This window comes from Balaenoptera musculus, chromosome 2, assembly GCF_009873245.2.
Source record: "Balaenoptera musculus isolate JJ_BM4_2016_0621 chromosome 2, mBalMus1.pri.v3, whole genome shotgun sequence".
Classification (NCBI taxonomy): Eukaryota; Metazoa; Chordata; class Mammalia; order Artiodactyla; family Balaenopteridae; genus Balaenoptera; species Balaenoptera musculus.
In genome coordinates, this window is record NC_045786.1 from 102,348,461 (window position 1) to 102,375,932 (window position 27,472).

At 53.1% G+C, this 27,472-nt stretch overlaps 2 protein-coding genes across 8 annotated transcripts; both read right to left on the minus strand.

The window, feature by feature from the left end:
* Nucleotides 1-828: 828 nt before the first annotated feature.
* ADCY4 (adenylate cyclase 4) lies at nt 829-16,383 on the minus strand. Of its 7 annotated transcripts, none has more exons than XM_036844639.1 (26): nt 16,312-16,383; nt 15,815-16,019; nt 13,928-14,125; nt 13,653-13,814; nt 12,881-13,030; nt 12,290-12,438; nt 12,102-12,213; nt 11,244-11,371; nt 10,946-11,104; nt 10,558-10,690; nt 10,187-10,360; nt 7,632-7,675; nt 7,410-7,496; nt 7,162-7,231; nt 6,741-6,838; nt 5,981-6,065; nt 5,735-5,872; nt 4,976-5,086; nt 4,524-4,708; nt 4,240-4,324; nt 3,608-3,766; nt 2,180-2,326; nt 1,782-1,889; nt 1,550-1,664; nt 1,105-1,229; nt 829-1,020 (listed from the first exon to the last, which is right to left on the minus strand). In XM_036844639.1, exons 2-26 carry the CDS (start codon nt 15,971-15,973, stop codon nt 868-870), a joined length of 3,234 nt encoding a protein of 1,077 aa, XP_036700534.1. In that variant the 5' UTR covers nt 15,974-16,019; nt 16,312-16,383; the 3' UTR covers nt 829-867. The 7 variants fall into 7 exon arrangements, with proteins under 7 accessions (XP_036700534.1, XP_036700532.1, XP_036700533.1 ...); XM_036844637.1 differs by having other exon boundaries at nt 12,881-13,126; XM_036844638.1 differs by lacking the exon at nt 1,550-1,664 and having other exon boundaries at nt 1,782-1,962; nt 12,881-13,126.
* A 1,143-nt stretch (nt 16,384-17,526) lies between these two features.
* On the minus strand, nt 17,527-21,402 carry RIPK3 (receptor interacting serine/threonine kinase 3). Its single transcript, XM_036842036.1, is given in 11 exon segments — nt 17,527-17,750; nt 18,306-18,366; nt 18,510-18,869; nt 19,105-19,190; nt 19,301-19,378; nt 19,381-19,467; nt 19,670-19,716; nt 19,842-19,987; nt 20,488-20,795; nt 20,943-21,085; nt 21,335-21,402. Coding segments are annotated over 11 exon segments (1,560 nt in total). The 5' UTR covers nt 21,355-21,402.
* Nucleotides 21,403-27,472: the final 6,070 nt, after the last annotated feature.

Consider the following 27,472-nt stretch of genomic DNA (forward strand, 5'->3'; position numbering starts at 1 on the left):
CCAATGCAGCCAAAAATTAAAAATAAATAAATAAAATAAAAATATACGATATTCGTTTAAAAAAAAATAGAAGATGGTAGCGGTAGTGTACTTTTTGAACGTCTCCCATAAAAAAAGAAAGACAACTAGGAGAAAACCCCCAAATCCACGTGCAACATCTGCAACAAACTTAGGGTGTCAATATATCTTCCATGGACCCCAAAATATGAGCAAGTGGGAAGGAGCCCTGGATGCTTCAAGACCCACGTAATATCAGCAACTGTGCAGAAGGATGCAAAAGGAAGCAGGGGGGAATCTGAGTGACCTGAGAACAGGAGACCCTCAAACTGTCTACAGGTCCTTGCTGGAAAGCATGGTGGGTCCGTTTGAGAACAGCAGCCAAAACAGGGAGGGACCTAATAGATTATTTCCCAGGCCTCCCGCCCATGCTACACAGTAAGCACATAACAGGTGCTTATTTAGTGTTTGTTGAATGAATAAAGATCAAATGATATTTTACTGGAGATTCTTTCCGGTATTTGTGGATGGGGAGCAGGAAAGGACAAGTCTTTGTTTTGAGTCATGTGGATAAAATCCTTTCTGCTTCCAAGGGTACAAAACACTGGAATCACGTTGGCAGGCAGGCAGGGAGGCTGAGGCAGTCGTCTTGCTGAGCTTGTGAGAAAGAATCACTCCTTTTTAACACACTCATGCTCACACTTGCACGCACACAAACACTCAGTCTGGCCTGAGAAGAAGCCATACTACTGAGAGGCGAGGAGAAGATGCTCCCCAGATATACTAGTAGCTTCTGACATCAATTCTAACCCAGACATACCAGAGTATCTTTATTGAGGATCTTATAGGTGGGAGGAGGGGGTGGGGTTCTCAGCCTAGGGTGGCCGAGGGAGGTCCAGTTCGTGTCAAATCTGTGTTCAGGAAGTAGGTGCAGAGCTGCCCTTTGCCTTTGACCTTGATGATGCCCCGGCTGTAGCAGGTGTAGCCTAAGGACTGCAGGGCGCAGGCTGTCTCTTCGGTCACCTGCAATTGGAGGGGAGTGAGGGAATGTGGGAGTGGCCCTATCCCTATCCCCCTGCCCCCATGCCTCCAATGTGGCTCCCTCACTTGGATCTTGCCCAGGACGCCTGTACTCTCCATTCGGCTGGCCACATTCACCGTGTTGCCCCAGATGTCATATTGTGGTTTCTGGGCCCCAATCACTCCGGCCACTACAGGTCCGTGGTTTAACCCTGACAAGAGGTATGGTAAAGAGGGGCCCTGAGGGGGGGATTTCGAGCAAGGGAGGGGAAGATGAAGCTCAGGGAACTAGGGTGAAGGGCCTAGGGGCCTTGGAGGAAAGGAGGAGGGGCTGGAGGAGTGCGGCTTAGGGAAAGAATTGGATGGATCTCATAGCTTCTGGCCCAGCGGCTTCATGCTCCATCCCAAGGGGTGAGTCTGGAGGGGGCTCCCAGGGTGAGCTGGGGAGCAGCTAACAAAGGACTCGGGAGAGGGAGAGCTTGGGAAAGTGAGGAGGAGGTCCCAGACTGTCCCAGCAAGGGAGGGTCCTCACCCACACGCAAGCGGAAGTTGTTGAATGAGTGCTTGTTGATGACGTCCAGCTTAGACCCAAGGGCCACGGCAAACTCTACCATGGTGCCAAGGTGGCTGCAGCTTTGCTCAGCATCCTGGCAAAGGGCCGGCCCACCAGGATGGATCAATGAGGTCACAGGGATAAGGCCCACTTATGGGCCCACCAATGAGAGCCCAGACGAGGGTTAGTAGGTAATGAAGGGACGCTGTACCTGCTGTGCGTCCTGTCCGGAGGTGGCGTTCAAGCCTGTAGCTGCCATGTAGGTGCTGCAGATAGTTTTGATTTTCTCCACCCCACTGAACTTGGGCTTGGAGAGCAGCTGTACGGAAAGGAGGCTGTGTCCCCAGTCTCTCTTGCTCTCTCCCAGAAGCCCAGCCCCAGGATTTTGGAAGCTAAAGGACCAGTTGTGGGGTCAGGGATGGTGGCAGGAGGAGAGTTGGTAGTGGGCAGAGTTGCCTGGGAGGGCAGAGCTGGGGGTTCAGAGGAGGAGCAGGAGGACTGGGGAGGGAGGATGGGCCTCATGGCCAGGAAAGCGAAGTGGAAGGAGGGACTGGTGGGAAATTCTAGAATCCAGGTCATAGGGTCTGGGGGGACCTTTCAAGTTGTCACCTCATCAAAATCAGCAATTATCTCATTGAGCAGCCGCAGACACTCTAGCCCCTCGTGGTTGATGCTGGATTCAGAGTAAAACTCCTTAAAGTCTGGGACTGAGGCGAAGAGGACACAAACACACTCGTAGGACTGGTGGTAGAGGTCCTGGAAGGGCAGGAGGTTGGGGTAAGGGGCTATGCCATGTTCTTCCCCCTTCTGGGTCTACATGGGTCCTCCTCCCTGTGTCCACACTCCTCCGCCTTGCTTTAAGAAGGATCGGGAAGGAAGGAGAGGGGTAGGGCCAGGTTACCCCAGGGATGTGACTCAAGAGTTAAAGATTGGGTCTCACTGCGATTCCAGGAGAGACAGAGGTTCAGAGTCAAGGTCACCTGACAGCAACATGAAGGGAGTCTCTTTTGGAACTGGGATCATGTCCATGGGAATTATCCATATATCCTATCTTATTGCTGAGAAGTGTTAAGTCAGTTAAGTCAGCTTACAAAGATAGCTACAGTTTGGAAGATAAAATGAAGCAATAGTAGCCTCCAGAACTTTGAGAAAAGGATTTTGCTGTTCAAACTCAAAAAAAAAAAAAAAAAAAAAAAGAGCAATAATAGGGGAAGGGGGAGTCCTCATTAGTCCTAGATTCTGGCTCTGAGCTTTCTAGTAGCCAATGAGAAGACAGAAACAGGATCAGTTACCAGATTTCCAGTGTCTATAAGAGAAGAAACCAGGAGAAGCAGAGCTACTACTGATCTTGAGAGCAGAGAGCATGTGGTGAGGCACAAGGCCGCGACATAGCCCCTGAGCCATTTCTTTTAACACCCTCTTGATACAGGCCAAGAGCATTTCCACAGCAGACAGTGTGAGGTGGTGGTGGTACAGAGAAGATGGTGCGGATATGTGAGTGACCTTCTGATCCTCTGACTGTAGCAAGATATTTGAGGATCTAGAGCAGCATCATTCAACCGAAGTTTCTGCGGTGATGGAAATGCCTATTATATGTGCCGCCCAATATGGTGGCCACTAGCCATGAGCAGCTGTCGAACACTTGAAACGTGGCCAGTGTGACCGAGTAAGTGAATTTTCTATTTTCATTAATTTAAATTTAAATGGCCACACAAGGCTAACGGCTACCATACTGGATAATGCAGGGCTAGAGAGATGGGTGTACTGTGTCCTTCACACAATTCCCATGGACACGCGATGAGGCTTCTGAAGTGTAGAGAGTGGCCATTAGAGAGGACACTCCTTCCAAGTAAGAACTTGGGATGTGGAGATTCTGTGCTCACCAAAGACAGAGGCTAAGATCTTGTGAAAATGGGGGCACCTGACAGGCAGAGGGGCTCGGGCAGCCACCCAACCCATGGTACAGGAGTCCAGAGAGGACGGCCCAAGCCAAGACTTTCATCGTCTGGGGCTCAGGAGCTGGGGGTGGGGAGTCACCTCGTTGCGCCGATTCTGGCCGATGAACTGGGGGGCTACGTGCGCGGGGAGCACGTTCTCCAAGAGTAGCCGAGTCAGGTTTTCCATCGTCTCTGTCTCCTCCTGCTCCTGCCTCAGCTTCTTCTTCCACAGGAAGTCCAGGCGGCAGTAATACTCATTCTGGGGTGGGTCACCAGGGGGCCATGGGAAGACACACAGTACAGGGGGAGCCCCAGCTCCTGAGTGTTCACCCCTCACTCCATGACGCTTAAAACCATACCACACCTCCAGTTTAGAGAAAAGGCTTAAGGTGCAACTATCCCTGGGGAGACTGCCTTGAATCTAGATTCAAACTAGCGAGGACAGTAGTGGCAGCAGATTTTTTCTTAAGCATGATTGTCCTAGATTGGGGTGGGAGGGAGGAGGGGAGGGGAGAATTTGAGGGCGCTCCCCTCGGGGAGTGAAGGAGAAAGAAAGGGAGCAGGAAGGTTCACTTAGAAGCTTCTAATGGACACACCCTTTGGGCTCAACCCTGGAGAGGTGAGAATAAGGGAAAGGGAATAAGAGAATAAGGGAAAGACTAAGCCACATATATGGGGACTCCGCCTCACCCTTCCTAGGGAGGCCCCGGAGGGCTGAGCTGGGAGACTTACCTGCCGAGCCAGGACCAGGAGGGTGAAGAAGAAGATGAAGAAGGAGATCGCGCCCATCAGTTTAGGCTCCTTCAGCACCCCTGGCCTGAGGAGGCTACAGGTCAGGGCTTCCCTTTGCCCTGCCCCTTCTCAATGGCCCCTCCCCCGCACCTCCCGCGCCAGTGCCCACGCAGCCCTCGGCCTCCCTCTCCTTTTGCCCTGTGGGTGGTTCAGACAAAGAGATGAAAACAGTTCTGCTCTGTCCCATCGCAGCCTGTGCCCCCCTGTGCAGCGGCCGTGCGCACCTGGAGTCCAAGGTGCCCAGATAGAGGCGGGCGATGAGACAGTCGGACAGCCAGGCGTGGGAGTGCAGGAAGAGGGAGCAGGAGGTTGCCAGCCACAGCAGGAGCAGCAGCAGCTTCAGCTCGAAGCTCATGTGCAGGAAGAGGGAGCAGGAGAGGAACCCCAGCACGCAGCAGTGCATGGAGTACTGCGGGCCCGGGCAGGGCGGTCAGGAGGTGGGGCATGCCCCTCGGGCAGGGGCAGGGGCAGGGGCGGGGGACACCCCAGGGCTCCTGTCCTGCCCGTCCCAGGGTCCAGTCCTATCAGGAAGGCAGAGGGTGTCGGCCACACACACACCAAGTGTGACTTATATCTGTCCCGGTCCACAGGATGAAGTGTTCTTCAACTAAGGGGGTGGGGGAGGGGCGGAGGAAGGCTCTGGAGAAGGAGATTCAGGGCTGTGAGGGATACTCACTGGGACGCTGATGAGAGGCAGGGACCCAGGGAGCTCCCAGGAGAGGTTGGAAGCCGTGGAGGACACATTGGGAGCCCGGAAAGGGCAGTTTGATGCTGCCGGTAAGAAGACCTGCAGAAGGAGACGAGGAGCTGAGGCGGGCAGGCAGTTCCTTGGGCACAGTGGTGGCTTGTGCCGGGTTGCAGCTGACCCAGGGATGAGTTGTGGCCAAGACTCCTCCAAAGGGGCGGAGCCTGCTATCTCTGGTTGGTGAGGGAGCCTCAGCGCTGGGGTCCTCGCTGGCGGGGGCGGGGCGGGGGCAGGGACTGGGGGAGTGGGTGTCCTGAGCACTAGTCTGTCATGGATCCACTGTGTGATCTTTTGCCAGCCACTTAACCTCTCTGGGCCCCAGCTTCTGCTTCTGTAACTTGGATGGGGGATGATTCCTAAGGTGCTTTTCAGGGATAGAATTCTAGGAACGATTCTAAGTTCTGAAAAATCAGCCAAACTCAGCTTACAAAATCATAGTGAGTAAGGTAAGTAAGGAAGGTCTGCATACATAGAAAAAAGATAGGAAGGATATCCACCAAAGTGTTATTAACAATGATTATGCCCAGGTGGTAGGTTGTGGGCGACTATAATTTTCTTTTATACTTGTCCAACATTTCCAGCATCCCCTGGCCTTAGTCCAGCAGTCCTCCCAAATCCAGGGGTCCTCTTTCAGCCTCTGGCAGGTCCAGCATGCCCTAATGGGGGTGCATAGGGCCCCCTGTCTCTCACCAGGCTGGTAATGGCCATGGAGAAGGTGAGCAGGATGGTAGCGGTGCCCAGGGCAACTCGCAGTCCGGGCCGTGTGGCCACCAGGACAGACAGTGTGGGCAGCCAGTGCAGCATCTTGGGGCCTTTCAAGACACACTTCTGTGGAAGGAGCATGGGAGTCTTAGCCGTGGGGCTGGGGCACCCACTGTAGGCCAAGTCGTGTGGTCAGGGCCCCAGCTCGCCACTCTGCCCCCGAGCCCACCTCACCGTCAGGTGCTCTGAGAAGCAGACGAAGAGGAGGAGGAAGAAGAGGAGGAAGGTGATGCTATAGGTGATGGTCAGAGCTGGGGGCCTAAAGAGAGACAAGAGTGAGGCCTTTAAGAGCCAGAAGAGGCTTTCTGTGCGCTAGGAGGGTGCTGTTCATTCTGGTTGGGAGACATGGGGAAAAGTGGTCCTGGGGATCTGAACTGGCTGCCGATGAGGTCTAGGCTGATGAAAGGCATTACATGCTGATGATCTGGGAAAGCTGAGGGGTCTAGGACAGTATTGGGATAATGTAGGGACAATATTGGAAGGGGACAGGGCGCTCACAAGAGTGGCCGAGGGTGCATCAGACTGGTCTCTGTGCTTTCAGGCCAAAGCTCTTTCATGTGGCTGAGTTTTGAATGAATGAGTCCTCACCCCTCCTAGCAGTGAACTGGGAGTGAGGACCTACTCTCTAAGCTCATTTGCTGTGAGATTTGGACTTCTCAATGGGAACAAAACCTCCTTCATGGGACTGTTGTTAGAATTGAAAGACAGGTATGTGAAAATGCTTGGGGTACATAGAAAGTCCACAGGATGTAAGATAGTAAGATGAGGGCTACGATTACTAGTTCCCCAGACCACAAATTTCCATTTCCTCTGTGGCTCAGTGCCCTGAGCTGAGGGGAAGTGGGCAAGGGAAGAAAGTGTGGGTCAGGGGTCTGGAAGAGCCAGGGGGTCTGTTTTTGAGAATCAGGGCTTCCCTTGCCTAGGGGTCTCTCACCTGTTTGTCACCAGCATCTGGATGATGAAGTTGGAGAAAAAAACCAGGAAGGTGCAGGCTGCATAGTATTTGAAGGCGGGGAGTGCAGAGAGCCGATACTGGAAGGGAGGGGGTCGGTGGAGACGGGGCACCAGTGCTGCCCACCACCTTGAAGGTGCAGTCCCAGGCAAGGAGTGGGTCCCCAGCCTCACTGTCTCCCCTCCAGTTCCGCCCCAGGTAGCCTCTACCTGTTCCCCAAGGAGCTGCCCTCCTCCCTCCCATCACCACCCAGTAATTCAATAGATGGGTATGAGCCCTTCACCCGCCAGGGTCACAAACTGGGCAGACCTGGGGAGGGGAGGTGGGACCACAGGGCCTGCTCCCTCCCCAGGGTGGAAGAACTGAGGTTGGGAAATCCTATGGTGACATCCCCCCAGTCTACCTCTTTCTCCATCTCCTTCTCTCTGAAGTACAGTGTCAATGGGTTGAAGTCCTCTGACTGTTTCCACTGTCTGGTGGAGGGTGGGGGCAGTAAGCCCGGAAGAGGAAGGAGCAGGGAGGAGGGCGTGGTCAGGTGAGCCGAAGGGCTAGAGCTGGGAAGGTTCTCCCTTCCTTCCAGGTCCTACCACCCCTCCTCTACCACATGAGCCCAGGCCTCCAGCCCTCCCAGCCCTCTCCTGTTCTCCGTACTTCTGAGAGTTGAGCTGTTCGATGACTTGGAAGAACTTGGCATCCCCGGTGTCTAGTTCATCATCTAGTCCCCGGGGGGTACGGCTCCTGCACAGTGAGAGCCCAGCCTGTCACCAGGGAGATCCTCAAAAGCACCTGGGCAAAGCAGGAGCAGCCCCCCAGGGAGGATGGAGGTAGGTCACTAGGACAGCCCCACTGTCAAAGTTGTTCAGGCCTCCTCACCGGTCCAGGCTCCACTGGGGGCTGAAGGAAGACAGGGCCTTCTCCTGCAGGGAGAACACAGGGATGGGGGAAGATGAAAGACGGTGAGCGTCCTCCACCGTGGCGGAGCCTCTCTGCAGTGAGGCATTCCATCATCTACACCCGGCCTTGACTTGAGCATTTGACCTGGCTGCTTCCCTTGCCTCTAGTGAACTCTCTCTCTCTCTCTCTCTCTGTATGTCTCCATTTCTATCTCCATCTCCATCTCTATCTCTACCAAATCCCACCTGCCCTCAAGGGAAGGTTCGAACCACATTTACTTCTTCAAGCTTCCTCCTGACTCTTCGGACTCCCAGAGTGTCTATACTCTCTGATTTCCTCATAGTTTCTATCACTTAGGAGGCAACCCTGGATCCTCTGTAGGCATGAGTGGCTGTTGATTCCTTGTCTCATCTTCCCTAAAGACTGCAACAGATTCCAAGGGCAGTGACTTGCCCATCAACCCATGCCAAAAAAATCCCTGTTGGTTGAAACTGGAATGGCGATGCAGAACACTCTGAATCTCCTCTGCCCTTTCGTGATGGTCAGGCCGAGCTGGGAGGTGGTGAGGGAGGGAAACGAGAATGGAGAAGAAAGGGAAAGAGGAAGAGAAACAAACCTGGTTACGGTCACTCTCTTCTGCACCGAAAGGAATATGCAATGTGTGCAGAGATGTGAGAAGGAGCACGCAAGCAGGTGAAGACAAGCGCCAAGGAAGGGGGCGAAGATGTATGGTGACCGTCCTTCCCCATTCGCCTGGCTCATGTGAAGGAAGCAGGGTCACAGGGGGCCACATCATCCCCCAAACCAAAACCTTGTGTATGTGAGAGGAGCAGAGAGGGAGAGACAGAGAGCGACTGAGAGGTATGTTCTAGGCATGGGGCCATCTATGCATCTATGCCTGATCCTCACCTTTATCAGACTACCTACCTGCGCCCCCCATCCCGGGCCCCATGCCTATAAGTTATCTGAAGGCAGGGAAAACATCTTATTCATTTCTGTCTTCTCAAGAACTAACCTAGTGCCTGCAACATAGTAGGTGCTCAAAGATGGTGGAAGGAAGGAATGAATGGATGGATGGTAGCCACCACACAAACACCATCCCACCACCCCAAAGTTCCGCATTGTTTAATAGTAGGCTAAGTGTGATTCTCAGGATTCCTAACATTTGAATAAGACCCTGGGATATCAGGGGCTGAGAAGGGAGTCTCCGGGCTGGTGAGGTCCTGCCTCAGGAGATACCTTAGAGCAAGGGATTCCCACTCTGCCCTGAACTTCTTAGCCTGCATGCCAGTGGGGGGTTGGGGAGCTCTGGCATGGGTTCTGGGGGGCATCCCCACCACGGGGATTGCACCCAATATTGTCTTACAGCCCCTGGGCTCCCGGCAAACCCCTTTCTACCCCACCCCCACTGGGATGTCTCATCCTGCAATAGTCAGCTGGGTCTTGGGCTCTTTCTTCCTCTCCATCCTGCCAGCTTAGCCCTCTGACTGCTCCCCTTCCCCATGCTGAGGCTTGAAATTAAGCACTCAGCCACTGAGCCACTGCTGCCAAGGTCCCCCCCACCTCCCCGCTCCCCGCTGTTCACTGATCTCTGGCCTGCTTTCCTGCTGGATGGGAGAGGAGTGGGGATGGGACACAGAAAGGGTACTCTGTAGTCACCCCATAGATTCAAGCAGGTCTACCTAGTAGAGAAGATTCTGGGAAGATCTGTGCATAGGTGGTTGGGAATGCTGAACAGGTTTTGGGCAGATCGGGTAAAATGGAGGAGAACGGGCTGAGGAATCTAATCCCAGGGCAAGCCTTTAGGGACATGGCCTGGGTCCCTGCATGAGAGGGTTCTGGCCGCTTGTCATCAAGTACCAACCTCAAGAGCTGGCCGGCGGAGGAGATCCAGGCTCCTCCAGCAGCTGGTGAATCACTGACTACCTTGAAGTGCTATGCGTAGATCAGCCAGTAACTGGCCCTGCCCTAACTTCCCCAGACGAGGGGTAGGCCGGCTCCCCTCTCTCCCTCCCCCATCCCGCCCACTCATGGTGATTTCCTTCTTCAAGGCCATGAGAGATTTTCACTGTCACCTCATTTTATCTGCGTACAAGTGTTGGAGAGTTGGGGCAACAAGCGATTGGCCCCGCCTTCCCGGTCCCAGCGGGGACTGAAGAAGAGAGCGTGCAGTCGCAGGACTGAGCTGAACAGAGACACTTCCTGGTGGGAATAGGTGTGCAGCACTGGCCTCAGAGTGAGGAGGAAGTATGGTACCAGGGGAAGGGGCTTTCCTGAGTAGAGGCTGGGGAGCAAGGGACATGGTGTCTGTGGGATCTTGGGTCTTCTCTGAGCTGAGCTCAGACGGCAGTCATTTTTGCCCTTTCTCTGGAAAGAAGGGCAAGGAAGGTCCTGAACCAGTAACTAGGGTGACCAGAAAGTTCAGGACCTTGTGATGTCAAGTGACTCACTGGTGGTGGGGGCGGGAGGGGCTGGAAGTGGGCAATGGGGGTGGGTTTACGTAAGTGCTGGGCTCATGAAGGAGGTGCACGTACCGGGAGAGGGGTGGAGGTGGACACAGGGCTCTCCACATGGCTCAGGTGGGCGAAAGGCTTGGCTGCACCCCAGGACTCCAGGTAGCGGGTCATCAGCAGTGATGGACGCATCTTGGGGCCCTCAAGAGAGGACAGTAACCCGCCTGCAGTGCCCTTCTCGTCCTCCTCCTCAGCCTGGGGCACATGAGGGCTGAGAGTCAAGATCACAGACCCTTCCCCATTCTCCCCACACCCTTTAAAGGCTTGTGTCCCCTCCCCCACGATACACACTTCAGGACCCAGGAGCTCAATCTCTGGCACGGAAGAGATCAGGCCCATTGGCTGTGGATGGTTAGGGTGGGCAGCCCATGGAGTCCAGGCTGGGCTCTTACCCGGGGATCGATGACAAGGTAGGTTGGCTCCCCTAGCTCCCGAAGGTATGGGTCCCCGTGTTCCATGGCTGCATCCTCCACAGCATAAGCCCCTGCCAGCAGTGCCAGCGTAGCCCCTGTGATATGTACTCGTCTGGAAGGAGGGGGCAGTGGGAAGCAGGAGGGAGGGCTTCCAAATCTCTCATTTCTTTCGAGGATCATTCCTGGAGGTCTGACTTCAAGCAAGGCCCTGTGCTACAGGAGGTGTCTCCCAGCTCCCCTCCCTGTACTCCAGGATCTCCTTGATCTCCCACTTGGGAACGTGCCCATTTTAAAGAACTATGAAAACCAGGCATGTGGGAGACCTGACTGGGCTCTTGCTATAGCCTGCTAGAGCCCCAGCTCTCACCCTGGCACTCCACTCGCCTCCATGTGGTTGGCCAGAGTGACGTCATGGGACCAGACATCATACTGCCATTTCTGCAGCCCGATGACCCCGCAGAGCACGCTGCCTGAGTGCACACCCACACGCATGTTGATATCCACGCCGGTGGCTGCCCGAAGTTTCCTGAGCAGAGTGTGTGGAGAACAGTCTGAGTGCTGCCTTCAGCCCTACCCATGCAGCACCCCTCCCTCTCTCCAGGATGACTTTCACTACCCTACCTGCCTCCACCCCACATCCATCCTGCCCACCCACCCCAGCTGACCTGATGGCCCGGCACATGTCCAGCCCCATGCGCACGCAGTTGATGGCGTGGTCCGGCAGCGAGAGCGGCAGCCCGGAGACACAGTAGTAACAGTCTCCCAGGATCTTGATCCGCATGCATTCATGCTCCTGGGGGAAGGGTGTACAGGGGGAGGGGGGCACCTGGTTAGTGGCCAAAGTAGGCAGGAGGGAGTTGGGAAAAGTGGGAGCAAATGTGATATTCCTGAAGAACTTCTGAGGTTGGGATTGTCTATGTCAGGTCTAGGGACTCTCTTAACTTGATACAGGGCTGGCTGAGGTCTCCTATGTGGGTGTCTTTCTCAGAAGGGCTTCTGAAAGGTTGGGATGTCTGTGGCTCTCTCCAGCTTTGGCAGGTGTAGCGTGTATCCAGATTTGAGCGTATGAAAGTCACCTCAGGATTGAGGGGTTTTTTTGGGGGGGGGGACACCCAAGATTAAGTTGCTTAGGGGCATCCCTGGGGACTGAGAAGGTAGCTGGGCTGAGGATGCAGAGGGCAGAGATTTCCCTTGGAAGGGCCTCCTAATGTTAGTGCATCAGAAAAATCTATCTAGATTTGGTTGCAGTGTCCAGAGACACCTATGCTGGGGCTCAGAGCCTGTTTGGGGGTGTTGTGGCTGGGGCATCTGTGAGGATGTTGAAAGGTCCCTCCAGGTTTGAGATGTGCAGTGAGCAGTTCCTTACCTGGGGATATTTGAGAGGGTCTCCTACCTGCAGTGGAGTATCTGGGAGCCCACAAGGACTTGGAAGTGGGACTGGGATCTTATAAGGCAGGACTTTCCCTCGGAAGGGGCTCTCCAGGGTGGGGAGTTTGAAGGTGGGGAAGGAAGCCCCCTCTGACCTTGGCGATCTGGTCGAACTTGCCAAAGAGCTCGTTGAGCATGAGCACCAACTCCTTAGGGGAGCACTCACTGGCCAGCCGCGTGAAGCCCACGATGTCAGCATACAGCACGCTGGGCAGGGCAGACCGCATCAGTGGGGCTGGCGTCTCAGCCCACGTTCCCTCCCATCTGCCATCCTTCCTTATACCTCACTCCCTGGTGCCTCTTGACATAGAGGCTGTGGAAGTTGTTGGTGCTCTCTGGCCGTGACCCCTGTCCAGCCTGCAGCCGTGCCATGATCTCCGCCTTCATCTCTCGGGCCAGGTAGGCAGGAAGGATGGACAAGAGAAGGTGTTCCTGGGGGAGGTGACTATGAGCACCGACACTCCTACCCCCCCAAACCAGGAGCCTCAGCCCCCCAAACCCTTAGGAGCCCACAGACTTCCTCAGCCCCAGAGGTGTTCCCCAGGGCGCTGGCCCAGGTCCTCCCCACCACCTACAGCCGGGCTCCACCCCTGCCCTGCACTGATCACCTTTAGGGACTGAACTTCCAGCACCAATACCGGAATTAGAGCCCTTCGTTTAGTATCACAACGTTCTAAAATGCTTTCACAAGCTTCAGTTTGCTTGAGCCTCACAGCGGCCTTCCAAGGTGGGTGATAGCCACATTTTACAAAGGAGGAAACAAAAGGTCAAGCGACCCACCCAAAGTCATTCAGCTTCCAGAGCCAGGTTGTGTGAACTAAACAACTCCTCTCCCCGAGCCCCGGTCTCTCCCGGCCTCCCGGGCCCGGCGGACCTGGTGCTTCTTCTCGGTGTCGAGTCTCCGGCGGGAGTGCAGGGAACTAAGCGCCTCCCGGAACGTGGCGCGCAGGGCGCGCTCCATCAGCGCCTTGTGGTATGCACCGGCCACGTTCCCGCACAGGAACAACACCGCGTTTGCCGCCAGCTGTGCGGAAGGGTCAGCCTCAGAGGGCGCTGGACCCCGGGGTCGGGGAGCTATTGTGTGTAGCTGGATTGGTCTCTGAGAGGGCTGAGGAGGACTCTGCAGTTAAGAGACCGAAGTATTTCGAGGCAACGGGTGCCACACTGTGGGACCCATAGGGGGCACTTCTCCTCCCTCTCCCCCCCCCCCCCCCCGCCCCAAGCAGACTCTTGGCTGCTGCACCAACACGGCCTCTTAGGTCTAGAAACCTTTGCACGTACGTTTCCTCTGCTGGGAATACCACTCCACCATCCCCACCCGCGCCGCAGCACAACACTACTCAAGCTCCAATTTTTACATTCTCTGTGATGGTTCCGTTATCCCCATCTGTCCCCACCACCCCGGTCCCCTGGCGAACTCCCTTCCCCGTGGGCCCAGAGCCCTCTTCTGGCGTTTGCAGGCATCGCACTGCGCTGTGTACCAGCTCCACGAGGGCACGGTCGGGGCCTGTGTTTGTGCCCTGCGCCCAGCGTTGCGCCCTGCCTTGGAGTCACAGATCATCAAACGGTTGGTGAATGCCCAGAGGTAGCAAGTAGCGCCCAGCGGAGCCAGCCGCGGACGCAGCCTGTGCTCCGTGCGTGCTCACCTGCGGCAGCAGCGCGGGCTGTGAGTCCGGCTGAGGCCCAAGATACAGCCCAAGGACCAGCAGGTGTGAGAGTGAAGAGGCGAGACCCGCGGCGGCGGCGTCCCGCATGCCCAAGGGCAACATGGCGTACACGGTGAAGATGACAAAGAGGAAAAAGGACACCTGGGGGAGACGGGCGCGGGAAGTTGCACGCTTACACTGCTGCGCTGCTCCTCGGGGCCTGGGAGCGCGTTGGAGGCCCGGGAGTCCCCTCCCCACTGCTCGGCCTGCCTCACCTGGTCCCAGGCGCTCACCACGCCCCCGGTGAAGAGGAAGCCGTGGCCTAGCGCGAGCAGCGCTGCCCACACGAGGCCCGACAGGGGACGCGTCCAGCGCTGCAATCGCTGCTCGCGGGAAGCCAGGCCCAGCAGCAGCGAGAAGCCGCCCAGCCCACACAGCATAGTGGTCAGGAAGCCCGGGTCTGAGGCCAGCTCCTGGGGGGGAGGGGGTACATGAGGCAAGATTGGGGTGTGGAGTTTCGGGAGCTTGTCCAAGGAGAGGAGGAGTGGGCAGTCCCTCAGACCCGTTCTGAAAACTGTTTCAAACCCAAGTAAGAAAAGCAGGTAGGGCACCTTCACTTGCCATTCATATTAAGTTGAACCACATGAAATTGCTGATAATCTGTTGTTTTTTGTTTTTGTTTTTTTGAGTTTAAGATGCTGCCTTCTCCCGCTCTCTCTTTTTTTCTTTTTTAACATCTTTACTGGAGTATAACTGCTTTACAATGTTGTGTTAGTTTCTGCTGTATAACAAAGTGAGTCAGCTATATGCATACGTATATCCCCATATCCCCTCCCTCTTGCATCTCCCTCCCACCTTCCCTATCCCACCCCTCTAGGTGGTCACAAAGCACCGAGCTGATCTCCCTGTGCTATGAGAGCCAGCAGTCTCCTGTGATTCAACCTACTATCTCACTGGCATGCTGCAGGGGGACTGAACCTTGGGCCATCTACCCAGAAGACCTGGCTCCAACCTCATATTGGCCATTTGTGAATCCAGGAGCTTTCTGAGCCTCAGTTTTCTCACCTGTCAAATCGGAACTAAAGCACCCCTCCCACCCCCACCTGGGATCCCAAAGCAAGTGAGAAATCCCAGCTCACAGAAGGCACTTAGGCATGAGTGTATCCAAATCTGGCCAATTTGCTGGGGAGATTCCCTGCCCGGGGCCAAGGCTCAGAGTTTCAGGCCCTGCCCGCCCCCCCCCCCCCCAACAGCAGAGCTTGGGCAGGGGGGCGTCCGAACCTCCCTCGCCTGCCTGGGAGCTGGATCTCGCCATCACCTCAAGGCATAGAAGCCCCCTACTCCCACCCCGGTCTCCACCGTTTGTCCCCACCTCTTCCTGGACTTGGAGGAGGACGGGCAAGGATTGGTCACATCCAATGGTTTTCCCACCTTGCCTCCGAAATGTGAAAAGAAAACTTGGAGCAGGATACTTCCAGAAGTGGAATTGAAGGTCCCCTTTCCCCCCACAAAAGAAACTGGAAACGGGTTCATTTTGGAACTAAATGAGAATGGGATGTAAAGTGTCTTCTGGGACTCTGTGGGTACAACTGCCCCACTGGCCCCTAAGAGGGAAAGAAAACCAGGAAGCAGATTCCCACGGGGCCCAGTGTAATTCCCCCACCCCGCGCCGGAAAACTGGAAATTCCGGTGTTGGATTTATTCTAGGACCAGTAGATCACAGAAGCTTGTAAGGTCTGAGGTCTGTCAGTACCTGCAGAGAAATTAGAAGCATCGAGGGCTCAGCTATCTCCTTGTGTAGACCCGGAGACTGTGGCCCAGAGAGGCAGAGTGACTTGTGCAGGGTCACTGCAGTTCCTAGCAAGGTCTAGCACTTGTTTCCCGGGTCCCAGCCAAGAAAGCACATTGAAAAGAAGATCCACGTGGGACTACCCTGGTGGTGTCCAGTGGTTAAGACTCCGTGCTTCCAATGCAGGGACCGTGGGTTTGATCCCTGGTCAGGAACTAAGATCCCACACGCTGCAAGGCGCGGCCGGGAAAAAAAAGAAAAGAAGACCCACAAGTCCCAACCCTGAAAATGCCCCTGAGGCAGTGACCCTCCCGCTGTCCCCGAGGAGGCACCCTGCACCAGAGCCCCACTCCCTCCCCCCACCCCGACTCACCCTGCCGCTGGCCCAGGCAACAGCGAGCAGCGCCAAGAGCCCGAAGAGCACGATCACCAGCAGCAGTAGCAGCAGTGGGTACTGCTGGCTCAGGCTGTAGTAGGTCTCGTAGAAGAGGTCTTCGCTGGGAGGCGGCCGCGGACTGAAGAGGCGGGCCATGGTCTCCCCTGCCCAGAGCTACACCGCCTTGGGGTGACCCCTGGGGCTGAGGAGGGCCAGGGTGGGTTACTGTCTGAGGCCCCAGCCAGCCCCAGCTGTGCCGTTCTCGCCGGGTCCAAGCCACTTGCGCCCGGACCTCCCAACCTCCCTATCCCACCTCCTCCCAGGCACTCCCTGTGGCCTCCCTGCCTTCTCCCAGTTGGCAGTGAAGGGACTGCTCAATCCTTTGCTCCTCCTTCCTCAAACCCAGACTGCAGAGGTGCTCTAGCAAAAGCCAGGGGCACAGGATTTAGGGTTGAAGCAAAGGGGCCCCGGCTACCCCCTTTCCCCCAACTCACTGCCGCAGCTGAACGGGCTAACCCCAGGGCAGGTTTTGGAGTCACACGGGCTGCTAGGCTATTAGCTCTGAGCCCCGGGCAACAGGCACTTCCCTCCCGGCGCCTCGGCGTCCTCCCACTTCCCCGGTGGGACAGCCCGGCCCTTCCTGTGCCCTAGCCGGACTCCGCAGGCCTCCTCCCCCGCTCTGATTGTCTCTCCTGACTCCACAGCCTCCCCACATCTGCCCCCTCAAGGAAGAGGAATGAGGACCACGGGGGAGACGTAAGGGGTGGGATGGGCTGAGCCAAGCGTCAAATGTCAAAATGGGTTCAGAACCTTGGATGTGGGGAGACTGAGGGTGGGCTGGAGCGAAGGCTGGCAAAGAGGCAGGCAAGAAGAACGTGGTGCCGTTTGGGGGCTAGGTTGTAGGTCAGGATGGGAGGCGATCATTCCCTGCCCCTCCAGCCTAGATGGCAGCGCTGTGGCCATATCTGAGTGGTCCATACTCCAGTGGTGTCCAGCTCCAGGGGAGGGGCACATCTGCGTGTAGCTTTGTGGAGCCGTCACTGTCCACTCCCAGACACCAGCTGAGAATCAAAGGGTTCCAGTGCCTCCACGGAAGCAACGTGTGCATGGGTGTATGCAGCGGAGGGAGGTGGTAGTAGGGGGGCTGACCTACGAGAGACGAGGGGCATCACGCAGGGCAAAGGTGTGCTGGGGTCTGTGAATTCCCATGGCGAGCCCCCTCCCCAGGACTCCACTGCCAAGTCTCCACAGACCAGAGAAAATGTGGTGGCAGGACCACAGCCTCTGTCCTCAGGGTTTGGTTTAGGGTGGGGTCTGGGCCTGCTCTACAGGAAGTGCTCTGCCCTGAGATTAGAGCTGCCCAGGAGCCAGACCTCCAGGATTCCTTCCTGCCGCGGCCAGCTGGGCCCTGACCTTGTGTGCCACAACTCTGCCCACCTACAGCCCTCAGCATCCCGCTTCCGGCCCTAGCCAGACACCGCAGTGCCTTCTACTCCCTCGATGTCAGCTCCCTCGCCTCTCATCTACGTCCCTTCCCATCCCTGGCTGAATGAGGCTGAAGCTTTAGCCTCATTCGTGGTGCTTTGGTTAAAATTCCACCCATTTATTGATTCCTGGGGCCACAAAGACAGTTCGGGTGCAGGCCTGATGGCCCTCAGAGAAAGTCTAGGTTAGCTGCCTCAAGTCCAGGAGGCAGTTTAGAAGCTGCTTCAATTCCTGCTATTATGATACCAGCCCTGTGGCCCACTCCAGGGTTCGGGTTCTTGCCGTCCTTCTTTCGAACCTATTCCTTGGGGGGTGTGCTGGGGGCCCCTATCCATGCCCCGAGGTGCCAGGTCCTGCACGGATGAGGCAGTTCTTCCTTGTATAATCATATGGTTGTTGTTTCCAATCTGTACCCCTTGGCTATGAAGTATGGTAGGAAACCGTGGCCCTTTAAGAGAAAGAGTGATGACGATGGGATGGGAGGGTTAAGCGCTCTCGAGACTCAAAGTGAGGAGGAGCAGCAGGGTGGAGAGGCAGTGGCACCTCGTGTTCACCCTGGGGAAATGCAAGTATGGGGTCTCTGGGCCTGCCAGTGACTGGGTCAAGGTGTGCCTTCAGCCTTCCTCTTCAGGCTGCACCTTCAGAATTGGGTTTGCAGAAGCTCAAGAGGAGTGGCAACTAACATCTGAGACTCTGATATTTGGGGTCTTTTCTGATGGGAAACCCTCTGGGCATACATGGCAACAATGGAATGGAATTCAGGGGTTCACAGAGCTGGTGTTGGGGAAAGTCAGAAGGCTCAGGGGCAAATCCAGGCTTTGCTGTGTGACCTCAGTGGATGTCAGTTTCTTCATTTATAAAATGAGAAAGTTGGGTTAGGTGGCCTCTAGCCCTTTCTCATTCCCCTCCCCAAGTACCCTGGATCTATATTCGGTCTTGAGGAAGAAGCTGGTGGAAGAATTGAGCAGGGGAAAGGAAGGAGGAAGGAGTGGGGAGTGGGTACCTGGTACTGGATTTGGCCCTGGCGCCCTGGGAGGCCAGTTGGTGTCACGTCTCTCAGCCCCCTGCAAACAACACAGGGCTCTCAGGCCCCCTGTCCTGGGCCTTGTTCCCCTACTGCAGACCCCCTCAGCCCCAAGGCTCCCCTAGCAAGGGGACAGGATTCACAGGAGTCTTAGTGCATCCCCTAGTCCTACCAATGTCTCACCTGATAACCTTGGGGTCCAGGACCTGGGGTCCAAGCTGAGGTGGGGCTGGGCTTCTGGTTTTTGACAGGTAAGGTCTCTGGATTTTGAGGAGGTCGGGCTGTTGAATCTGAAGAGGTCTCTGCTGTCCAGGCAGGCTGAACCTGCCCTCTCTGGGCCCTGATGCTCTCAGGAAGGTTTGTACATTTTTCAGGAACAGACCTGGGGTACCCCTCCAGATTCAGGTTCATCATTTCAGAGACCATGGAATCATGGCTTCCTGTGGTTCCCCCAGGGCCATCCATTTCTGTACTTTCCGGGCCTGGCTTGAGGACAGACAACAACCTGTTGCTGCCCCTGTGCTCAGACAGGAACTCCTTTACCTGCAAGGATGGGGAGCTGGCTGGTCATGGAGGTGGGAGAGCCAGAGCAAACCCAAGGGAGGAGTCTCTTGGTCCCTATCTGTTGCCTGGGAACTCAGGGATGGGGCGGGGACACTGGGGACGAGAGTCAAGGCTTAGAGAACAGTGGTCAGTGGGGAGTCATTGGGTGGCCAAGGGAGCCACGTTGTGCCATCCTGCCCAGCTCCGAGGTGGGGTGAGGGCGTTGGGCACTCACTGTGGAGACTGCAGCATTCATCTTTTTACCGGATATATCTCCTTTCTTTACCAGATCGAGGACTTTCTGGGTGTTTGGTCGGCATTCTGGAGAGAAGGCAGAGTGGGTGGCAGGTGAGCAAAACTTCTTTTCCAGCGAAAAGCCCCTGCTGACAGATCCAGGCCTACCTCAACTGCCAGCTAAATGGCCAGCGCACCTTGGAAGGAGGGCCTCTTCTGGGGCTCGTGGCTCCAGCAGTGCTGCATTAAATCCTTCAGTACTTCCAAGCCAGGATCTCAGGGCCAGACTGGGGCAGCTCAGTCAAGGCAGGCCGGATCTGCCTCTCACACACTGCTTCCCACAGCAGTGATTTATGGTCCACTACTGGGGTGTGGGTGTGAGGAGAAGGCAATCAGAGTATGAAGGCCACCTGCACCATCACGGAAAGGGGCAGGGAGTGTAGGAGATGTGAGGAGGGAGTAGGGCCATCTGAGCAGGTAAACAGGAAGAGGAGGGCTTGGGGATTGGGGGTTTGGGGGAGGGGGCACCTGAGGTGAAGGATCCCAGAGTCTGCCTAGAGTTTTACTCTCAGCTTCTCTTCCGGCTAGCACTGCCCACATTAGGATCCCGAAGCTGCAGGAGACATAAAGCTGAGGCCTGACCCAACTGCTGACAAGACTCCTTTCCATATACCATCCCTTAGAAGGACCCAGAGAGGTGTAGAAATTGGGGATGTATGTTTGGAGTGGGTACCTTACCTGTAGACATCACTGGCCATGGAGGCCTTCCAGTTTATATCAGCCAACAGTTCTGGGGCCAAGTAAGCTGGGGTGCTCCCTGACTCCCCAGATCCTGCCCCTGACTGTGAGCCGCCCAGAAACGTGGACAGGCCCAAATCTGCCAGCTGCAAAAGGAGATAAGAAGGAGGAGATAGGGGATGGACAGGGCCTAGCAGCCTCCAGAATCCTTTCCTCTCCCCCACAGAAGGTGCAGGCCCTTCCGTGCCTGCACAGATATTATGGTCCCAGCCTTGTAAAGGGGGTGTGGAGGGTTAGCGGAATGGTAGGACCAGTGGGGCTCCTGGTTGGAGGTCTGGGTCCCCGCTCCATGGGGCTGGGTCAAGGTCTGAGTCTCCTGGACTAGGTCAGCCACGGGTCTTTGGAGGGCCCCGTTGGGTGGACCCATGGAACTGACCATGTTGGCCAAGGCCTCTATCACCTGGTATGGCAGGGGCTAAAGCTCCTGGATGAGCCTTGACACTTGGGCAGCCCTGTGTCCAGAGGGAGATGCTGAGGGTATTCAGAAGACAGGGCTGCAGCAGGTCCTCTGTCCAGTGGGTGGGGCTGGAGCAGCTCTGGGGCAGGACCTCGTCCAGGGGTTGGGCTGCGTAATGGATGCGCTGACCTTGGCATGCAGCTCTGAGTCCAATAGGACGTTGGGGGGCTTGAGGTCCCGGTGTAGAAGCATGGGGTTCTGGCTGTGCAGGTAGCACATCCCGAGCACAAGCTCCTGCAGCAGGCGGCAGAGGAGCAGCCCCGGCCTTGGGCACTGGGGCTGTAGCAGCACCGCCAGGGAACCGTTCTCCATGAATTGAGTCACCAGAGCCGGCCCAGACACGTACTCCCACTCCAGTTTCTTTGTGACCCCCAGCAGGGGCAGCACATGATTGTTACACAGGCTTGCCATGGCCTTCACCTCCCTGGATATCGCCGGCTGGCACTCAGGAAAGGGTTGGAGCCGAGCTCCCTCCTGGGAAGATCCTTCCCTTCCGCACTCAGGCCCTGCCACGCAGCGGCCCCTCCTCCTCTGCCCAGCCTCCCAGACCAGACACCCGCCCGCAAGCAGCTCGGGGCACTCACACGAGTTCACGATCTTCACCGCTACTTCCAAACTCCAAGTCCTGTGCTGTGCCCGGAAGACAGCGCCAAATCCGCCTTTGCCCATGAACTCCGGGTTCTCCACTTCCTCGATGGGCACCAGCGGGGCTGATGTACCGCTGTGCCTGAGGGAGGGGGCCTCATCACCCGCTGGCCAGGGCCCCAAGGCCTCGCGGCTCCCTGCACCGCCCACCCCCCAGGCCCCGTGACTCAGCTCGTCTCGGTCAGTTCAATGCCCAGCCTCCCCCATGAGCCCCACTGTACCCTGGCCTTGGCACGTTCTGTGAGCGAGTCCGTGGGTGCCGTGTGTGAGTGTGTGTGTGTGTGTGTGTGTGTGTGTGTGGCTGCGGAACCATATCTCACTCTCCACTCACCATAACTTAACACAAGACATCAGGTTGGAAGGTGCGAGAAGCTTCTGGAAGTTGCGAGCCCACACGGATGGAAGAGGGGTTGGGGGCCGGGAGAGGGGTCAGTCTCCAGGCCACTGCACGGATTCCGCTTCCAGGGTTGCTTTCTCTGCACTGCCTGAACCACTTCCTTCTTTGACGGAAGCCTCTGCAGTCCCGCCCTCGGGGGCAGGGGGAAAGGGGTGCCGGTGGGGTGCAGAACGGAAGCTAGTGCTGTTCCTCAGGTGCCGAGGCCGGGTTCATTGTCACTGGGTATGCAGGGCGCCATGGAAGGAGTCCTCACCTTCTAGAACCCACAACCAACCGCCTTCTAAGCTGGCGTCTCTCCCTTCTCCCACAGGATTCCCAGCTCCACCGCCAAGCCTGGGATGGTGAGGACTGGGGGTAGATGGTGCTGAGGAGGACATTATGGTCCTAAGCTTCTGCTTTCTCACAGCTGCCTTAAGATCATAGCTAACACGTGTCTAAAGCTCACCATGTAGGAGGTACATATTATAGATTAGCTTATGTAATTCTCACATCAACCCTAAGGAGATAGGTACTGCTTTTGTTACTTCCTTATAGGTGAGGAAACGGAAGCACGGATAGTGTAAGTACCTGGCCCAAGCGTGTGTGGAACTGACCTCCAAGCCTGGCTCTGAACCATCAAGCTTTGCTATTTTCACATAGGCTTCAGCTGGTGGGGGAGGTGCCTGGGGTAGGTGTGAAGCAGCCAACAGTCTGCATTCCTGCCCTTGGTAGTGATTTGTCTGCTGGCAAGACCAAGACCTACTCCCAGGGTGTTGTGGTCAGCTAGGTGAATTGGGCCAGCCAGAGGGTTGCTGATATTGTGGTGTATACTGCAGTGGAAACACCTCAGAGCCTCTCTGCCCTCTCCCCCAACGGCAAATCCTCCATGCAACTTCTCTGGTTAACAAATGTTCCTGACAAGCATATACTCTGGACAAGGGCCTTGGAGAACTCAGGAGCATGGGGAGCCTTAAGGATTCAGGGTAGACAGAAGGCGTCCATATTTTACCTGCCCAAGGTCTGACCATGGCTGGAGGTTGTGGAATTAGATACAGCCAGCCTTAGGCACTCAGTTCTTTATGGGGAGACCCAACCCTGTGGGTCATGGGTCATGGGCCAGGACTCACTGGAGGGTGCTCACCTTGGTGTGAACTTTCCATTCTGTCCAGTGGTCCATGGGCCCTGCTAGTTGGAGCAAAAGTGGCCAGCAGTTAACTGTGGTTTCTCGAGCACCTGGAACTCCAGGATCCTCATCATGAATTCTGGTGGAGTCAGTCCATGCTATTTTCAACCTATTTAGGGAATTCTTAGACTGTAGTCTCTTTAAAAGCTGGTACATGGTAGGTACCCAATAAATATTTGTTGAATTGAACTAATAAATGAACAACCAAAACTTTTGAGTCTTCCTTAAGATGCTGATCACCCCAGCTGGCACTCCATACCCATTGGGAGGAGAAAGGAGGCTGGGCTGCTTCTTTATGGTTTGGGGTCTCTTGCCTGCACCTGCACAGCTGACAGAATCCATCTGAAGACTTTATTATGGCGATATGGTGGTATCTCACAGAATATAAAGGCAAGTTTGGCAGGTCCTCAGAAAAGTCTAGTTCAGGAGCTAAGAGCCATCAGAGAGGATAGCCATTCTTTTCATGATTCATTTTGAGCTTGTGGGCTCAACACCTGGGCTCCACTTGAGGAGAGTAGTTAGAAAGGAGTTAGAAGTGTGTTTAAAAACCTTTTACAGCTGGATTTCCTTAGAATGACATAAGACCCTGAGAATCAGGGGAAGCTACTGTAAAGCATAGGTTTGGGGATGGTGTCAGAGCCTATAATACTTTTTAATTTTTATTTATTTATTTATGTATTTATGGCTGTGTTGGGTCTTTGTTTCTGTGCGAGGGCTTTCTCTAGTTGCGGCAAGTGGGGGCCACTCTTCATCGCGGTGCGCGGGCCTCTCACTATCGCGGCCTCTCTTGTTGCGGAGCACAGGCTCCAGACGCGCAGGCTCAGTAATTGTGGCTCACGGGCCTAGTTGCTCCACGGCATGTGGGATCCTCCCAGACCAGGGCTCGAACCAGTGTCCCCTGCATTGGCAGGCAGATTCTCAACCACTGCGCCACCAGGGAAGCCCTATAATACTTTTTGACTCAAAATAAACCAAGCCCCTTTAAGAGAAGGAGGGGTAGGGAGAGGAGCCTAGAGTGAGTACCTGAGAGGACCGTCTGCTTCCTTCTCCTGGCAGGAGGGGACTGGCAACGGAGAGTTGAGTCCTGGATTTTGGAGCTCTGGCCTTTCTTGAGGCCTGGTATCCCTGACCCCAGTTGTCCCAGGCTTTTGGAGTCTATTTGGGTGTCCCTCATCCCTTCAGTTCTCTACTGCTGATTGTCTTTGGTTACCTTCAGCCCAGCCTTTGTACCTGCTCTGATTCCCTATTCCTAGTTGCTGGGGTGCAAGTGGGGGTCAGAGGGTGTGGTCTCTCTTCTTGCATATTCTAGCCCTAACTAATTCTCATCTGTTGTTTCATTAAGAGATTAATCAATTATAGACCAAATGGTATTAATTGAGGTGACAGTAAAAAAGATTATGGAGAATTTTTATTTTTCTTAGTATTTGAATATTTTATATTAACATGTATTACTTTTACAAACAGTTAAAGAAGGAAAAAAGATCATGATGTATACAAAGGTTTAGCTGTAAGGATATTCACTGAAGTGTTGTTTATAATAGTGAAAAAATAGAAGCCTAAATATCCAATAATAGGAAAAAGATTGAATACTTTATGTAATAGAAGACTGTGTAGCCATTAAAATGATGCTCCAGACCTATATTTATTAGTACAACAGGTGTTTATCATATATTAAAAGAAAAAAGCAGGTTATAAAACAATATATACCATATAATCACATTTTTGTTTGTTTTAAAAATTCTCTTCCAGTAGTATAGCAGAGTTCGCAGAAGCCTCCCATGGCATAAATACCTAAATGCTATAAAAAGCACAACATATTTTAGAAGTAACTTAGAGACTTCCCTGGTGGTACAGTGGTTACGAATCTGCCTGCCAATGCAAGGGGACACGGGTTTGAGCCCTGGTCCGGGAAGATCCCACAAGCTGCGGAGCAACTAGCCCATGCGCCACAACTACTGAGCCTGCGTTCTAGAGCCCACGAGCTACAACTACTGAGCCCATGTGCCACAACTACTGAAGCCCATGTGCCTAGAGCCCGTGCTCCACAACAAGAGAAGCCACCGCAGTGAGAAGCCTGCGCACCGCAGCAAAGAGTAGCCCCTGCTCTCTGCAACTAGAGAAAGCCTGCACGCAGCAACGAAGACCCAACACAGCCAAAAATAAATAAATAAATTTATATTAAAAAATTAAGTGGCCCCATATTATTAATGCCCCCTGAAATCCAACAGAAGCAAACGGAATTCTCCCTAGAGGAAAGCATTCTCAATCCAAGCTTCTGGATTAAATTTAGCCAAATATAAATCACCAAAAAGTTACTAAATATGTAAGGATTCAAGTCACCACAAAAGAGAATCAGCAGGAACAATAATCAACAGGTTTAAATCTTTAAGGGCTCCAGAATTTGGAACAATCAGATGATGTATCTAAAGAAGCTATTGTGACATGTTTAAAGAAATAAAAGATGGAATTGAAAACATAAGCAAGGAATAAGAGATTATAAAAAATGCCCAGGTAGATTTTGGAAAAAAATAGAATATCAAGAAATAAAAAATTGTATGTAAGCATTAAACTTAAAACTGCAATGCAGAAGATATAGCTGAAGAAAGTGTACTAAAAGATGGATCTGAAAAAATTCATCAGAATGCAGCAAAAGAGACAAGCTGATAAAAACATGAAGAGACAAAGAATGAGACAGTCTTACAGTCACCAAACTGGCTTCTGCATGAGGAGAAGAGAAAGAAAATGGGGGCAAGGCAATATATGAGGAGCAAATGGCTGAAAATTTTCAAGAATTGATGAAAGACAAGAATTCACGAATATAGGAAGCACAGTTTATGCCAAGAAGGATAAATATAAAGAAATCCACATCTAGATACAACTCAGTGAAACCGTAGAACAATTAAGACCAACAATCTAAAGACTAGAGAGAAAACATAGATCATCTACAAAGGAATACAACTAAACCTATAGCACACTTCTCGACAGCCACGGTGGAAACCAGAAGACATTGGAATGATTCAAAGTGCTAAAATAAAGGGGGGAAATCTATAAACATTGAATTGTATACCCAGTAAAATTATTTTTTGAGACAAAGTTTAAAAAAAAAAGACATTTTCAAATAAATGAAAACTGAGTTTAACACCTACAGACTCTTCCCTAAAGAAATTTCTAATGGATGTGTACCAAGAAGATGAAGAAAACTTACCCCAGATGGAACATATGAAATGCAAGAAGGAATACCAGTTTTCCCATAAGTTCAACCACAAAACCATTTAGCATCATATCAGACCCATAGAAATGAGAAGGTGTGGCTCACTGATTAAAAAAAGGATCTGCTGCTATTTACAATAGCCAGGTCATGGAAGCAACCTAAATGCCCATCAACAGATGAATGGATAAAGAAGATGTGGTACATATATACAATGGAATATTACTCAGCCATAAAAAGGAACGAAATAGAGACGTGGATGGACCTAGAGACTGTCATATGAGTGAAGTAAGTCAGAAAGAGAAAAACAAATATTGTATATTAACTCATGTATGTGGAATCTAGAAAAATGGTACAGATGAACCAGTTTGCAAGGCAGGAATAGAGACACAGATGTAGAGAACACACATATGGACACCCAGGGGGGAAAGCAGGGTGGTGGTGGTGGTGGTGGTGGGATGAATTGGGAGATTGGGATTGACATATATACACTAATATGTATAAAACAGATAACTAATAAGAACCTGCTGTATAAAAAAATTAAATTAAATTAAATTAAAAAAAAAAAAGGATCTGCTGGGACTTCCCTGGTGGTCCAGTGGTTAAAGACCACGATTCCACTGCAGGGAGCAAAAGGGTTCGATCCCTGGTTGGGGAACTAAGATCCTGAATGCCACATGGCACGGCCAAAAAGAAAAGAAAGGAAGAAAAAAAAAGGATCTGCTACCAGCAATTCCACTTCTGGGTATATACTCAAAGGAATTGAAAGCAGCGACTCAAACTGATATTTATACACCATTGTTTATGGTCGCATTATTTACAATAGCCAAAAGGTGGAAACAACCCAAATGTCCTTCAGTGAATGAATGGATATACAAAATGTGGTATATACCATACAATGGAATACTATTCAGCCTTAGGAAGGAATAAAATTCTGACACATGCTACAATGTGGATGAACCTGGAAGCTATTATGCTAAGTGAAATAAGCCAGTCACAAAAAGACAAATATTGTATGATTCTACTTATATGAGCTACCTAGAATAATCAATTCATAGAGACAGAAAGAAGAATGGTGGTTTCCAGGGGCTAAGAGGAGGAGGGCATGAGAAGTTACTGTTTAAGGGATACAGAGTTTTAGTTTGGGAAGATGAAAAGTTCTGGAGATGAATGGTTTTGGTGATGGTTACACAACACTGTGAATGTACTTAATGCCACTGAACTACACACTTAAAAATGATTAAAATGGTAGATTTTATGTTAGGTATGTTTTACCACAAAAAGATCTGCTAAAAATATGATTCCATATATTAGATAGGGAGATATGAAGATTTATATTAATAGACATTTAGTTATTTGATTTGAACATTAAATTTTACTGGGAAAAAACATTAAATTTTAGATATATATAAATAAGTGGGCAAATAGAAAAACGTTTAAAGTAATGGATGGTGGGTTTACAGGTGATTTTATTTTCTTATATTTTACATTCATATTTTCATCTGAAATTTCTAACTTTCTTAAAATGAATTTATGAAAGTTATACAGTAGTTCTACATCTCAGCCTTCTCTTTTCCCCCAGGACATCGACTAGAGATGCAGCAGCTTCCCTCTCCCACCTGTCACTACCCTAACCTGGAAGTCTACTCTGCAGCTCCCTCTTGATTTCTTGCAGCTGTAAGTCTGCTGGCATCACATTTAA